The following is a 17,371-nucleotide window of genomic DNA, read 5'->3' as shown; positions in this document are numbered from 1 at the left end:
CCATCTTTTGAAAACGGTGAACATTTGGTGAAAACTGTACCAACGTTTTTCAGACAGTGAATATAAAAGGAATGTATTATTTTAAGGTCACTTCACAGATTTAACAACATTTTATATATATGTCTGTGGGTCACTTATTAAATTAAATTCATCATTATGTATATATCAATGCATAGGGTTGTTGAACATTCGACTATTCTTTAAAAATAACACTAGCTGTCACAATTTCATTTAGTTTTAGTGTTTTTTTATGATTGTCACTGTCACTGACTCACTGTCGGCCGTCGGCTGTCAAAAGTGGAAATATTGGAAATTGGATGACGCATTTTCCAACAAATCGGAACTTTTAAAACCGTTTTCATTGATCATTTTCTGTGTTGTAGTATTTTAGCTACGCCGTACGGCATCAAATTAAAGTTTCCGTTGGTCTTATTCAACGAGCAGGTTTAAATATGGCTGCACAGCCCATTTACAATCCGGTAAGTTTCACAAACTTAAAATTTGCGCATATTTCTAGATAAATTCCATCATATTAGTCCGATGCATAAATTCACTGGCATATTGCAGTTATTGTAACTGTAAATCAACAGTTCATTGGAGACAGTTACGTATCGTGGTGCAATAATTGAGTGATTGTGCTTTACCTAGGTGTAATAGGCATTCTAAAACGGTGTTTGTCGTTTTGTCGCCGTCTCAAGGGCATCTGAGACAATAATATGTCTATTTACACTATCTGTTTTATGCTTTTAAAGGCCCGTTCTAATTAAGCCATATTTAGACGTATGTATGACGGTAAATAGTACTTTTTTGGTAATAGGAAATAAGTTATACAGGGCAGTTTGTTTATTTGTTTGACAGTTATCATCTTATACTGACAGGTCACATGATGTGATGATATTTGTTACAACTTTGAGGTTTCCTATGAGAATAGCAGTAACACCGTATAGAATATATTGATAAAATTTAAATTCAGTTGTGTAACTGATGCAATGTCGTAAAAGTCGACTAGGGATATGCATATAAACTTGGGATTCCCTTGTAGATGATGGACTAGCAACCTGTCATTATTTGAATCTAAATTCCATTTTCCTTCTTCATCCTTTCAGTCTATTTAAGACTGTTGGCTCTGTCTACTTTGCAAGGGATATAGACATTATTATATGTATGACTCATAATTGCATGAATCAGGACAACACTATTTTCCTCAATCACTTCAGTAATTTTGAGGAGAAAATCTTTGAAGGGGGTAACCCAAGGTAATCCCTTCTTTCCCATGGATGTCGTAAAAGGCGACTAAGGGATAGGCTTACAAACTTGGGATTCTTTTTTAGGCGATGGGCTAGCAATCTGTCACTATTTGAATCTCGATTCTATCTTAACAGGAAAATGTCATCATTATACAAATATTATAAGCACTTAATTATTCTTTACGGGGTAAACAGAGTCCACAGCCTTGAAAAGACTGAACGGCCATGTTCAGCTGTATGGCTTAATGATGGAATTGAGATTCAAATAGTGACAGGTGGCTAGCACATTGCCTACAAGAGGAACTCCAAGTTTATTATCCCATAGTCGCCTTTTACGACATCCATGGGGAATATATGGAGTGGTCCTATTCTAAAGTGCTGAAAACTAAACAGCACCAACCTGCCATTCGGCTCTCAATCACCAATGATCATAGTTGGTGTGTCCCGGGGCCATCCAGAACAATAAAATAAAACTTTAAATACTGCACTGCATTTATTGTGACCGAAAAATATAATAAAACAATTTTATAAAGTGAATAGAATAGAATAGAATAGATTTATTTTCAAAATTGGATACAAGGTATCACTTATTGACGTCACATAACTTAAATCTAATTATAACTACTACCGCTTCTTTTATTTTCTATCATTCATTTCAAGAACACTTTTTGGTAATTTATTATAAAATCTTATACAATTAATAAGAAATGATTTCCCTACCTTAGCCAGCCGATGTGCTGGGATCGACAACTTGTAATTGTTCCGCAGTGATCTACTAGTACATTCACCTACTTTTTTGAAAGAGTCTAAGTTTTTCCTAACATGCATGATGTTATCGAATATGTATTGGGAGGGCAAAGTTAAAATATTTAGGTTTTTGAAAAAATCTCTAAGGGAATCTCTTTGTTTAAGACCGTAGATATATCGAATTTTTTGTAAAATGAAAATAGTTTGTATGTCTGCTGCTGATCCCCAAAGCAGTAGACCATATGACATTAAACTATGAAAATAACTAAAATATACTAGCTTAGCAGTTGTCACATCCGTCAAATGCCTAATACGACGAATAGCGTATGCTGCAGAACTAAGCCTTTTAGAAAGTTTTAAAATGTGAGCATGCCATTTCAAATTTGAATCTAATGTTATTCCTAAGAAAGTAGTACTATCAACAAAATCTAATCTTTTACTACTTATACTAATATCCACATTTGCCTGCCGCACATTGGGAAGTGTAAACTTAATGCATTGGGTCTTATTTGCATTTAACAGTAAGTTGTTGATTGTAAACCAGTTAGAGATGGCGGCTAAAGTGCTATTCACATCATCACAGATTTCGCTACGGCGGTTCATTTTAAAAATTAGTGACGTATCATCTGCAAACAACACGATGCCAGTCTGTTTCTCAATCATGCAAGGCAGGTCGTTGATATATATCAGAAAGAGAAAAGGTCCCAAAATGGAACCTTGCGGTACCCCAATTTTTACCGTCGCTCCTTTCGATTTTGTATTATTTAAATCTACCGTCTGTAATCTATCACTAAGATATGATTTAATTAGTTCAACGGCAGCAGTATCGAACCCGTAATGAGCGAGCTTGAGCAGAAGAGTTCTATGATCTACGCAATCAAATGCTTTGGTCAGATCGCAAAACACTCCGATGGCATCCTGTGAGTCTTCCCATGCATTGAGAATATGAGTGACAAGAGCCACACCTGCATCTGTTGTATATTTCCCCTCAGTAAAGCCGTATTGCTGAATATGAAATAATTTATTAGACTTAAAGTAACGCTACATTTGATTAAGCATGATTCTCTCGAACACCTTGCTCAAAATTGGTAAAATTGTGGAAAGACATACTCTTATGTGGAAGATGTAAAAAGGAAGGAACGGTCCTTTTTTTAATGTGGCCAGCTTGTGTTCTGGCCATAAACAAATACAAGAGTAATCCTATTATTTATGGATACATCACAATAGTAATCAAATGATTTGTTTACAGATGATACCGTGCGTGCACCCGATCCCCGGCGGGGTGTACCCCGGCCGCATGATCAGGATACAGGGGAACACGCCACCAGGCGCGCAGAGGTGTGTATAAATATATACATATGGGACAAATTACACAGATTGAGTTAGCCTCGAAGTGAGTTCGAGACTTGTGTTACGAGATACTAACTCAACGATACTATATTTTATAATAAATACTTATGTAGTTAAACATTGGATGTAGGCCTTGTACCTAGGCCAATCAGAGAAAGTTCTTTCCTCATCATGCCCTGGCCGGGATTCAAACCCGGGACCTCCAGGGTCACAGTCATGTGCACTACACAGTGGCCGTTACATGTATATGTTTGGTAAAACTATCGCTCGTTTTCGCTTTTTATTCATTCATTCATATAATCAAAGCTATATTCCTTGCGGGGTAGACAGAGCCAGCAGTTTTGAAGAACTAACAGGCCATGTTCAGCGGTAGGGCTTTATAATGGAATTGAGATTCAAATAGTGACAGGTTGCTGGCCCGTCGCCTATTAGAAGAATCCCAAGTTTATAAGCCTATCCCTTTGTCGCCGTTTATGACATCCATAGGAAAAAGAGATAGATAGATAGATAAAACTCTTTATTGTACCATAAGAGTAAAACATATAAAACAGATAGAGATGGTACAAAGGCGGACTTATCGCTAATGTGGATGATGATAATGATGAGATGGAGTGGTCCCATTGTTTTTCTATAGGTGCCGGGAACCACAAGGCAAAATATTATTACAACGTGAAACCTTGACAACGGTAGTTTATCGCGCGATAAAATCAGCTTCGCGCGTGAATATCTTATTTAAAAAAAAAAGTACCCGGTTGACGGAGTTTTGCTCGGTCTACCAGAGATGGCGCTGATATAGTTTCTTAAAACGCGGTTTTTAAAATGTTTATATATCTTGGGAACCGAGCTTTTCTCGAGCCTAGGACCTTGATAAATCGATTCCTTGAGCCGAAAAGCCCCTAATCTGTTAACTTTCACGAAAATCGTTGGAGCCGTTTACGAGATCCTGATTATATATATATACAAGAATTGCTCGTTTAAATATATTAGATTAGATTAGATAGATATCATGGATTCCAGATTCGCGTTCAACCTGCAGTGCGGCCCGAATACCGACCCTCGCGACGACATCGCCCTCCACCTGAACTTCCGCTTCGTGGAGCAGTGCGTGGTGAGGAACCACCTGACCGCCATGGACTGGGGCGCGGAGGAGATAGACGGCGGCATGCCGCTGCGGCGGGGCGAGCCGTTCGAGGCGCTCGTGCTGTGCGAGCCTCAGTCTATGAAGGTGACATATATACATATGTAGCGATAGATTCAAAGCTTACTTAATTGAAGGTGAAGCGCAGTTAGAGTAAGAGAAGAGGGAAATGGATATAAGATGAAATGAAAGATTTAAATTAATATTCAAGCGTATAGCAACAAACGGCCCTAGAAATACAATAAAATTCACACTTGTCAAACTGACATTTTTTCATTTTACTTGTCCGCCGAATTTATGGCAGGACGAAAGAGTTCCGCGTATGAGTAGTGATATAGGTTGTCCGTTTATTACTAAAATATAATTTTATTTATTATTTTATGTATTTACAATTAAAACTATTAAAATGTGAAAATCCCTACATCAGCCCCCCCTTGACATACTTGACTTAAGGTCCTATGTCCCCTAGCTGGGGCAGAGGGCGTCGCCATCCCGCTCGGTCTTGAGCTTCGCGTTTTCACATACATACATACAACCCGTACGAATTCAAAAAAATTCAAAATTCAAAATTTTTTATTCATTATTATAGGATATTATTATATCGCTTAATAATTGTCGTATGGTTTAACAACTTGGTTGACGTCAAATAAATTACTTAAAAACTAAGTTTACTGCCGCTTCCAAGGCGTCAGTGCAGAAGAAGCGGTAACAAACTGCACTGCAGCATTTTCATCAACAACGTCAACTTCACAATATTAAATTATACTTAGAATAGAATGTGGACGGGAGAATACATTGTTCACGGGAGATTTATATATTTATGAGATTTAATATTGAAAAAAGAAAAAATATATATATATATATATTATGGATTGCCTTGGCTTGAATTAGCTTGGGACTCGGCCCGATGACGTCATCAACGTACGGTGTGCAAAAACGCGACGTTATAAGTATTTATTTTATTTGAAATTGTCGTGTCGTGATTTGAAAGAAGTATTATTAACAGCAAATTATTTTGGAATTAATAAACAATAATAGTGATAGGCACTGTATACTGCTAATGTAAACTGCATGCTTTCCGAATAAACGACATATTTAAAAGAATATATCTTCCTTTCGCGTTCCAGTGGAGTTAATTCGCACGGGTTGTACATAAAATCACGCCTCTTTCCCAGAGGCAGAGACTACATCTTTCCACTTGTCACGATCTCTGCACACTTCCTTCGCTTCATCCACCTTCATAACTCTCTTCATGCAAGCTCGGCGGTTTCGGGTACTCTTGAACTGACCCTTTGCAAGGACGTCCTTAATTTATATAATGAACAGTAACAAATAATGTTTAAATCTTTAGTTGAACACGTACATACATCAGAACAGGAACAGGACCGCTCTCATTTTATTTCCATGGATGTCGTAAAAGGCGACTAAGGGATATGCTTGTAAAATTGGGATTCCTCTTGTAGGCGATGGGCTAACTGTCACTATTTGAATATCTGTTCCATCATAAAGCCATACAGCTGAACTTCTACGTCTTTTCAACATTGTTGTCTCTGTCAACCCCGCAAGGGATATAGACGTGACTATATGTATGTAAGTTAGGTTTAGGTTAGGTCTACAGACTTTTATTCTCATAAAGACATATTTTACATCAACTTACATGAGAACATAAAATACAAAAACTAAGTTTGTTGTCACACTGATAAACGAAATATAACAGCAAATGTTCAGTAAATTGAGATTATGCGCTCGGCTAATTGTCTCTTGAATACATCGAACGAGGTAATGTTTTTGATACATACATACATATAATCACGTCTATATCCCTTGTGGGGTAGACAGAGCCTACAGTGTTGTAAAGACTGATAGGCCACGTTCAGCTATTTGGCTTTAAGATAGGATTGAGATTCAAATAGTGACAGGTTGCTAGCCCATCGCCTAAAAGAAGAATCCCAAGTTTTTTAAGCCTACCTCTTTTTGATAACAGAGGGTATCTTGTTAAAAACCTAAGTACATGTTTGATTCGTCATTTCCACCTACAGGTGGCGCTAAACGGCATGCACTTCTGCGAGTTCCTGCACCGCGTGCCCTTCCACAGGATCTCCCACCTCACGGTGGACGGCGACGTCTCCATACAGTTCATTGGCTTCGAGGGGTCTGCGCCCGCGCAGCCCGCTTACATGGTAAGAAGGCTACGCCATAAATCCTGCTGAATTGCCGTCCAACTTAGTTCAACTCTAGTGATCCTATTTTTTTTATATTTTTGCCTTAAAGGTATAAATAAGAATAGGATTACTCCATCTCTTTCCCATGAATGTCGTAAAAGGTGATTAAGGAATGAGCTTATAAACTTGGGGTTCTTCATCTAGACGGTGGGCTAGCAACATGTCACTATTTGAATCGCAATTCTATCATTAAGCCAAGCTGAACGTGGCCATTCAGTCTTTTTAAGCCTATTCGCTCTGTCTACCCCGCAAATGTGACGATATGTATGTTTGTAAATTATCTCCAATAACAATTATTTATGTTTATTTTCAGCCTGAGCCGGCACAATACGCGTACGGCGCTCCGCCCCCCGCCTACGGAGCCCCCGGCTACGGCGCACCGCAAGGTAAGTCTCTTGATCCCCCCATTATTTATTAAACTTTGATTGTACAAAATGCAATTTGTATAGCACACAATACTCTATTAATATTTATAATGATTATAGCAAACTAACTTACTAACAATGCATCTTGTTTCGGTACATTTTGGAATGATATGGGTGTTGGGTAATTACCCGGGTAAAATTGATAGGAAACATTTATTTTTTTATTTTTAATTCAGTGCAACATTTCCCTCCTAATTGTCCATTCATGCATATATAAGTATTTATAGCACATATAGGTAATTAAATTTAAATGGGCGATGGAACAGAAGTGTTTGTTTGTTGGGTAATTACCCTGCCGGTGACATGTTACCCTGACTTTGCCCATCGTTAATTTGAAAGAAGAATTCAAATTTTTTTTTTTTCTTAAAAATGTTATTTGTATTTTTTTTTAAATCGAAATACTGTCACTATAGTGTTTTCATTTGTTTTTTTTGAGTTAATATGAATTACTGACGTGTATATAATGATGTTTAACCCATCATATATATCTATAGAGTACAGTGAAATTGCTTTTAAGGTACAGTGGTCTATAAAAAAGGTATACAATCTTTAAGAAAGAAATTAAGAAATTCAGCATTTTTTTTTTATTTATGCTGTGATAAATTAGTATTAACTTGACTGATGATGTATGATTTGCATGTTTTTCGTTTATAATGGTGCTTTTGCAGTTATATGGTACGTTATGAGGGACTTTTTCGTAGCGTTATTTTTTTTAATAAACCATAATGATAACAAAGTTTAAACAAAACTATTTTTTTTCCTGACGCAGTCTTTTTCTGTTCTATTTTACTTCTTTATATGATAAAAAAGGTCAATAATAATTTATATGATTAATTTTTTTTTTGCCAAAAAGAAACAATTTTTTTTTTAGAAAATTTTCTTTTTCTATTTTACGCGATGTAGGTAAAACTTTAATTAACATCAAATATTTTCATAAAAGATTGCGGTTAATTTTTATATTGTGTTTTTGCCTAAAATGGTTTAAAAAAATGTTTTTAATTATTGCCGAAAAAAAAAATATAATACGCGAGTGTTGTGGGTTTTTTTCATAACTGTATCAAAGGTAAGTTATGTATTATTTTGCTAATATTTTGTATGTTAGTGCCGTGTGGTTCTTGGCATTTTAGAATAGAATCACTCCATATCTTTCCCATGAATGTCGGATTATATACATCGAAAGGGTGATTAAGGGATAAGCTAATTAACTTGGGATTCCTCTTGTACCTTGTCACTATTTGAGTCTCAATTCCATCATAAAGCCGTACCGCTGAACGTGACCTTTCAGTAGTTTCAAGACCGTTGGCACTGACTACCCCGCGGTGTATATATACATACACACATATAATCACGTCTATATCCCTTGCGGGGTAGACGGGGCCAACTGACTTGAAAATACAATCATTAAGGCAAACAGCTGAACGCCTTTCAGTCTCTACAAGACTGTCGGCTCTGTCTACCCCGCAAGGGATATAGACGTGACCATGTGTATGTATGTATGTTATGTGTAGAAACTGTGAGCGGTGGCTGGTGTGGCTTGGCTTGTCTACTAACGATGCTTCACTTGCTTACTTGATGCTTTAACGATGAAAATGCTGTTGTTTATTTTCCTTCACTTTATTCATTTTATTAATTATTTTCATTTTCATATGCCGTGTGGTACCCGGGTATTATTAATAAAAAAATATAATAGAACCACTAAATCTCGGTCCCGTGGATGTCGTGAATTGCGGCTAAGGGATAGGCTTGTAAACTAGGGTTTTCTACTTTTGGGCTAGCAACCTGTCACTATTTGAATATCAATTCTATCATTAAGCCCAACAGCTGTACGTGGCCTGTCAGTTTTTCGAGAATGCTGGCTCTGTCTACCCCGCGAGGGATATAGACGTGATTATATGTATGTATGCTTTCATTTATGGTACAAACCACAAAGTGGTTTTTTTTTGTTGTAAATAGTGGAATAGTTTTATTTTCCAAATTAAGGACGTCAATATAACTTCAATCTAATTACATTTATCTACTACCGCTTCCAAAGCGCATGTATAGAAGAAGCGGCGGAACACACTACAATGCAGCATTTTCTCCAAACGTCAATTTCTAAAAAGTGTGCATTAAACATTTTTTTGTTATAAAACATACAAAATTGAAATGTTACTAAATACTTGGGTTAGTCTTTTTTTTTTGTCTTTCTGTTTAGTTTAAATTTAATTATTTTAATGATTTCTCTTTCACACAGGCTTCTACTAAACGAAGGCGGCAGGCGCAGCTAGCCGCGTGCAAGTGAGTTATTTATAGCTTTTATTATTTCACTAACTTTTCCCCGCGGCGTTTCTCGCGTGCATACAGTTCGTAATTACGAATCCTTAGGGGACAGTGCTTATTTACAGGTATTAATGTGCCGTGTGGTTCCCGGCACCAATTGAAAAAAGAATAGGACCACTCCATCTTTTTCCCATGGATGTCGTTAAATGCGACGAATGGATAGGCTTATAAATTTGGGATTATTCTTTTAGGGGATGGGCTAGCAACCTGTCACTAATTTGAATGTTAATTCTATCTTAAAGCCAAATTGCTGAACGTGGCCTATTAGTCGTTTTCAAGACTGTTGGCTCTGTCTACCCCCAAGGGATATAGACGTGATTATATGTATGTTAATACATATAGTATCAACCTCCTCAAACCGACCTCAAACCTATATACATACATATAACCACATCTATATCCATTGCGGGGTAGACAGAGCCAACAGTCTCGAAGACTGACAGGCTGCGTTCAGCTGTATGAATCAATGGTGTAATTGAGATTCAAATGGTGACATATTGCTAGCGCAATGACAAAAAAAAGAATCCCTCATTTATAAGCCTTAACTTTAGTCACCTTTTACGACATTCATGGGAAAAATTATGGTGTGTGCCTTTTCCTAAAGTGCTGGGGACCACACGGCACACAACACACCTTATTCATTGGAAAATAATCATAATCATTCTCCTGGTTTTAGTCCCGGTTGCATCCTCACCGCTCTGGAGAGGAGCCCGGGGTGTGCCTTTGACCATGGATTCTGGATTGGGTGAGTCAGGTGTTCACACGAAGCGACTCCCGTCTGACCTCCGCAACCTTTGCAGGGGAACCTGACCCGTATTGGATCATATGGTCACACATTTTGCCCGCAATTTTCAATATTCTAATTAAAATAATTATTGTCAATTTTGCACTAAATTACTAGACTTGAATTGATACAACTTTTCTATTTATTTCAGGTGCCTTGTGGAGTGCGACGGTGTCGGAATCCAAAAATTAATGGATGTTTTGTTGTTGAAACTATATTATTATATTCATAGCATTTTATCCTTTTTTTTGTAACTTTTGATGTTCCAAAACATATTTTAGTTTTAAGAGGTTATACCATGATAATCTATGTTAATTTAAGATATTTGAAAAAAATCAAAATTAGTGTTTTGATTAAATTTACGCGCCCGTATTTTGCAATATAATGTGGCATGGCCCAATATTTAGTTTAACTATATTTATACAACATTTTATCCAAATCGGTTAAGTAATATTTTTAAGCTTATTTCCCGCGTTTGCAATCGCGAAGAAATGCGGGCTTGCCCAATGTTTATTTTATACCAAATTTATTCAAAATCGGTCTAGTGTTTCAGAAGTGAAAGCACAACAATTAGATTGTTCCTTTCGCATTTATAAAATTGAAAAGGGGATCTCCTTTTTAATTATTTTTTAATAATGTGTGTAGGTGTTTATTTAATTTCGATGTTTCTGAAAGAAGTACCAGTCACCTTGTCGAATGCTACAAAAATAATAAAAATATATTTAAGTTCAAGTCACATATTTGTCTAACCAAAAAATAAAAATTACTATTTTTTTCATTATAAGTACTCAACATTTTTATAAATACAATCGCCTAAAAATAAAAATATATGTATTTATTCATAGGAAAGTTCCCAAACCATAGTTTTGATGTTTCTTATCATTTCATGAATATTTAATTCAGTCAATCAGCGTAATCGCTAATCTCGGAAAGTTGTGGACGGATTTTGTTCCTGTTTGAAATGTTGTAAAGAGGGTTTTCTGAGGAAGGTTTATATCTATGAATGCTACCTGTGCGCAGCCAGGGCGCGTCGCTAGTAGCCTATATGTATCCCAGGCCTGACGGCACAGACAAAATTATTCTGGTACTTCCTCTTAAATTCAAAAGTTGGTATTATATTATCATTGGCATTTAAAATGTAGAAGACTTATTTTATTTTACAAGTTAATAAAAAAAATCTTTCTGTACATATTTGTTTTATTGCTTCGTTCAATTATCGTCAACCATCTTTTTTATCGCACATCTCTTCATCTCTTACTCGTATATCCTCAGCTGTCAGAACTTGTGGTTTGTTATAGTTGGCAAGTTATCGTAGTTTTACTTTACTATAAAATGGTTTCATTAAGAAAAAAAACATAGTGTGTGCCAGCTGTTTCTCTTTCCGTGCTGATTGTAAAAGCCAATCAAGGGAATGTTGAAGTGTAACAAGTTTTGGCCGTGTTGGCTGACGGGTTACGGCACCAAATTTTATAAATAATCAGTTCTTATATACATTCAAACGCAAATAAAAACATTGCAAATTAGGTTTATTTTCCGTCTTTGATTTATTGTGCCGTGTGATTCCCGGTACTTAAGATTTGTGCCACTCCATCTCTTTTCCATGAATGTCGTAAAAAGCGACTGAAAAGGGCTAATCAACATAGAATTCTTAATATAGAAAACCAATCCCAGTGACGATACGACGCGCTCAACCAATAGCAGCGAATAGTCTATATCGACATCTCAAATGTCACACGCCACCAAGCCAATCACAACGCGTATGCTAAATCGCGCAAGCAAAGATTTCACGGTTTGGAGCATAAATACAACCTCCAACACAAAATCGTCTGTCGCGCAGTTCCCCAGGCGTCACACCGAGCCTGGCGGAAGATCTTCCCTTTGGTGGCGGTCGAGCCGAATCATCGCTCCTGCTACAAAGCCACGTTCAGCTGTATAGCTTAATGATGGAGTTGAGATTCAAATAGTGACAGATCGCAGGCCCATCGCCTTAAAAGAATAATCTCTTTTTAAGCTTCTCCCTTGATTTAATTTTACTAGCAATTTAAATGTGTGAAAGAGGCTATAATAACCTACGATATAAAACTCATTTATAGAATAGAATAGATTTATTTTCAAAATTGGATACAAGGTATCACTTATTGACGTCACATCACTTAAATCTAATTATAACTACTACCGCTTCCAAAGCGCATGTGTAGAAGAAGCGGCGGAACAAACTGCACTGCAGCATTTTCACCGATCATCACATCAATTTACACATATAGATCTCTTAAATATAAATCGTGGACGAATGCACATTGTCTACATAAAAAAAACATGAATTTAATTTGATTATCATATAAGTATTGTATGAATTTGTATTCATCTCTTTGTTACAGGTTTCACGCCTGGCGTAACGGTAAGTATCTTTTATTCCTTTAAAAATGGTCAAACCTAAGAAGGACCTAATTATGTAAAAAAAAATCATTTTATCCGATTAAATATCCCGTTTTTTGAAGTCGGTTAATCTTTTTATAACCTTATTTGACAAAAACTCTCGTGAAAACCGCATCAAAATCGGTTCAGCGAAATGCGAGATAATCACGGACAAACACTGGTCAAACTGAGAACTAGATTTTTTTTAAGGTGACTTGGTTAAAAATAACTAAATCTTTGTTATATAATTAATGTTGATTATGATTTGCCCAGCCCGGTTACACGACCACGTATTCGCCCGTGCAGCAGCGCAGCGGGATGGGCACCGGGGCGGCCGTGGGGCTCGGCGTGGGGGCTCTGGCGGCCGGGGGGCTCGCCGGGTACGCTCTGGGTGGCGGCTTCAGCAGCGACAGCCCGCCGCGGGAGGAGGTAATAAATAAATATATACGGGACATATTACACGGATTGAGTTAGCCTCGAAGTAAGTTCGAGACTTGTGTCACGAGATACTAACTCAACGATACTATATTTTATAATAAATACATATATAGATAAACATCCAAGACCCAGACCAAACCAAAAGTTCGTTTCTCATCACGCCCTGGCCGGGATTCGAACCCGGGACCTCCGGTGTCACAGACAAGCGTACTACCGCTGAGCCACAGAGGCTGTCAAAGTAAGTTAGCATTGGGACAGGAAAGCGTGGGGTCAGCGGTGGGATAGCTAAGGGTTTGAGCTTGGGACGATTATTAGCATCGGGATCGGGACGAGGGTGTCGGGGCTCGCCGGGTACGTTCTGAGGAGAGGCTTTAGCAGCGACAGCCCGCCACGGGAAGAGGAAAGTTAGCAATAGGACAGGAAAGATTGGGGGTAGCGGTGGGATTCCTTTTAGGAGCGACCGCCAAAAAAATAAGGCGTTAATAGTGCGACGCGGATGAGGGGGCAGCGTTGGTGATTTCGATGCAAGGGCTACTAGGTATCACTAGCATGTCAGTTTTCAACAACATATCCTTTGCGGGGTAGACAGGGTACAAAGACTGAAAGGCCACGTTCAGCTGACAGGTTGCTAGCCCATCGCCTAAAAGAAGAATCCCAAGTTTATTAACCTATCCTTAAGTCACCTTTTTGACACCCATGGGTAAGTGATGGAGTAGTTCAAATCTTTTTTTTTGTTGGTGCCGGGAATGACACGGCATATTTTTTTGACATAATGCAAAAATATACTTACGTTTCCGCAAAAAAAATGCAATCAAAGATATAATTCCAAAGTTTGTTAGTAATTAATATATTTTTAATAGACGTAGTTGATGGATCTCAACTGATTTGATGTAAGTACTGTTTTTGAGCCGAAAGTTGTAAACTCAATATGATGAATGAATGATGATGAATATAACGAGATGTCTCGTGTCCAGGTGAACGTGGTGTCTTTCTCGGAGAGCGGCGACTTCGGCGGCGACGACTGGGTGGAATGAGACTGCGGCTACGTCCTCGACCTGCTGGTCTTGTTCGCAGTGCTGTTGGTCCTGCTTGGAGCTAAACTACTCGCGTTGTACGCTCTAGACTGGGGGGAGAGGTGTCATTAGTTATAAGTTTCACTTTTGTTATTTTATTTTTTAAACTATATAAAAAGTATTATGTAAAATGTTTAAAAACATCTATACTAATATTGCTAAAGCTGAAGAGTTTGTTCGTCTGTTTGTTTGTTTGAACGCGCTAATCTCAGAAACTACTGGTTCGTATTGAAAAATTCTATATTATACTCTATCGAGGAAGGCTTAAGGTTATATAACATCACACTGCAATTATATGGAGCAAAGAAATAATGGAAAATGTGAAAAAAAAAAACGGCGAAAATTATTCATTCTTAAGGGGTTTCAATAATGCCCAAAATAGCTATTCCACGCGGACGAAGTCGCGGGCACAGCTAGTTATCTTATATTTCTGGCTTAGGTCCATATTAGTTCCAGTGAACTGAGGGGTTAGGGCAAGTTTTGACTCGAAGCGAGTCGAGCAAGTGAACGCGAATTTGTATTTGATTAAATCACCGTCACCTAGTGGTGAAACGATGGCACTAATGCAGTTTCCGCTCTGTAACGAGTAATATCGCATAAAGTGTGTCATAAAAAAGTTATGCCATGTTAGTTTGAGGCTTTATATGGACCAGTTTAGTCACCAGACTTTTTGGCGCCAATTCAAACGCCATTACCGTCAATAGGTTAGCGGTGTTTTTTTTTTTTTTACTGAAATTATGAGTAGGTAGTACTTCAGTCAATGAGGTAAGGGTAAAACAATAAGGGTTTTAATTCGTGAAAATATATATTTTTTGTTAATAAACTTTAGAAGTTGTTAACCAATTATGTGCACATTATGTTGCAATGATGGTTGCAATAAATTCACCCAACGTATTTGCACTTATTTTGTAGGGACCGAGCATCTATTAGTATTAAATATTATCAAAATCAATGCTTAGAAATTAAGAAAAGATGTTGCTTATTTAGCAATGATTATGAAAGGCCTTAAAAGATCTTGTATTCAGGGCCATTAATAAAATATAGAAAAAAATATTGAATGTGGATTTCGCTGTCATGCTAATGTGAATCGCTCTTAATATTGAATGTTACTAAATGTATGCCTTGTTAACAAAGTATAATATTTGTATTAGTAGATATTACATGTAGACAAAATTATATTATAAAAATTAAATTCGTTGTTTTATGTAAAGTAGGTATTTTATATGACCGCCCGCTTTGGATGTGGTTAGAGAAGTTATTAAAATTATAAATTAAAAGTTAATTGGCATTGGCGATAACAATTTAATTCCTTTAAAAATAAAATTAAAATAATGGCAGCAATTTTTTTCTATTTTAATTTAGAATGCGTCAATTGTATTTTGCTTTTTCAGTAAGATTAACACGTGCTCAGTTCATTAATTTAAAAAGATTTAAAAAAAATGGAATTTATGCTTACATTCGGTTGGCGGGAAAATTAATGGAGATGGTTCTTTTTTTCAAAGCATCGACCAAATATCACAGCCATTTTAGCTTGACCACGAAAAATAAAGTAGATAAGCTTGTGAGTGAAGGCATATTCCGCTAATATTTTTCTTGTAATGTAAATATGTAAATTATATTTATAAGTATTGTTCAAACCGTGTAACATGGCAAAAGCTATCGCCGTTTCGCTTTTTGTTATGACGTGAAACGAGACGGCGATAGTTTCTCGCGCGATAAAAACTTATTTTCACTCTCGTCTCGACCAATATGTAACGTTTGCGATTTTTCAAATTGTTTTTATTTGGCAAAAATGCCTGTGCAATGCCATGGGGAAATGACAGTGTTTCATATAAATCGATTCAGCCAACAAAACAATGTAATTTCATTTTATTTTTTATCATACTTAACTTGGTACATATGATTTATAAAAAAGAAGAATATGTTTATAAAAAAAATGGAGAAAGAGTTCACATTAGTTCTATTAAAATACATTTACAATTTAATACAATTGAAGCTATATTAAAATTAAAATAAATTTCAGGATTTCAGTTTGTGATTAAATATTATATTAATTTAAAAAAGTTTATCAGGCAAATTGTTCCTTAGGTTAGAAATTATAACGGCAGCTTTATAATTAAATAAATTGAACGATTTAATACGTATTAAAAGTTTCATAGTTAGCAAAATGTAATAATTATCGCTGTCTCTTACTATCAGTATGAGTGAGACAAGAATAGATATAAAAATGTTGGTTTTTTGAGTGAAATGACTAACAGATGCCTTTAACTTTAATCACGTGTAATTTGCAAAATGTTTGTCAATGTGTTCTCGAGAAAGTGATTCCCATCTTACCTATCGTCTGCGTCGTTAAAGGCAACATCGTGAGGAATCCTGCACATTCAGGCAACTGGATGTGTAACCATGGATCCAATACGGGTTTACCTGTTCCATGGCCTCTGTGCCACATCGGTTGTGAGCTTGCCTGTGACGCAGTAGGTCTCGGATTTGAATCCCGGTCAAGGCACCTTTATAATTGGAAAGGCAGTCGATCGTGGTAGATGGAGCTCACTAAATAATATTATAAGCGTTTCATCACTTACACGTATTGTACAATTATTTTAAGTTACAGTGCAATAAATCATAAATTATCATGTTTATGTATTCGTTTTATTTCTATTTGCTCCAGGAAATATGTAAGGGTCGTTCTGAAATGGAGTATCTGCTAACCGTCTCGAGAAAAAAGCGAGGCTGTTTACATACATACATACATATAATAAAGTCTATATACCTACCTATATCCCAGTGTAGTAGTCGGCAGCAGAAAATGCTGCAGTGTAGTTTGTGCCGCCGCTTCTTCTACACATGTAGCATGTGCATTGTGCATGTGTAATAGATATAATTGGATTTAAGTGATGTGACGTCAATAAGTGATACCTTGTATCCAATTTTGAAAATAAATCTATTCTTGATGTAAAGTTAATAGGGAACATGCAATAATTTTAGTTTTGATTTCATTTTAAAGAATTCCATGTAAAATAGGTCTTAACATATTAAAAAAATTAAAACAATCTAATTTATCGTAAAAAAATGCGGCTTTAAACTGATCGTTTAAATTTTCGCGCCAAAACGGACCTACACTTCCAATGACGTCACACGTGTCTGACACTGGTCGTGCTTGCCTTCGTTGATTACAGTGTTTCCACAATGAGGGGAAATTCCCCTTTTAAGGGG

At 36.7% G+C, this 17,371-nt stretch overlaps 1 protein-coding gene across 1 annotated transcript; it reads left to right on the top strand.

Annotated features, from left to right (window-relative positions):
- Positions 1–262: 262 nt before the first annotated feature.
- Positions 263–16,410, top strand: LOC106135363 (galectin-9). Its single transcript, XM_060953158.1, has 8 exons — positions 263–479; positions 3,244–3,332; positions 4,362–4,569; positions 6,522–6,662; positions 7,018–7,090; positions 12,611–12,630; positions 12,921–13,076; positions 14,060–16,410. Exons 1-8 carry the CDS (start codon positions 453–455, stop codon positions 14,117–14,119), a joined length of 774 nt encoding a protein of 257 aa, XP_060809141.1. The 5' UTR covers positions 263–452; the 3' UTR covers positions 14,120–16,410.
- The last annotated feature ends 961 nt before the right edge of the window (positions 16,411–17,371 follow it).

This window comes from Amyelois transitella, chromosome 31 (genome assembly GCF_032362555.1).
Source record: "Amyelois transitella isolate CPQ chromosome 31, ilAmyTran1.1, whole genome shotgun sequence".
NCBI classification, from domain to species: Eukaryota; Metazoa; Arthropoda; class Insecta; order Lepidoptera; family Pyralidae; genus Amyelois; species Amyelois transitella.
This window is presented reverse-complemented; position numbering and strand designations above follow the sequence as displayed.

Coding starts and splice junctions, on each gene's coding strand:
- LOC106135363 (XM_060953158.1), top strand. CDS start 453: ATGGCTGCACAGCCCATTTACAATCCG. Junction 480..3,243: donor CACAGCCCATTTACAATCCG/GTAAGTTTCACA, acceptor ATTTGTTTACAG/ATGATACCGTGCGTGCACCC. Junction 13,077..14,059: donor ACAGCCCGCCGCGGGAGGAG/GTAATAAATAAA, acceptor TCTCGTGTCCAG/GTGAACGTGGTGTCTTTCTC.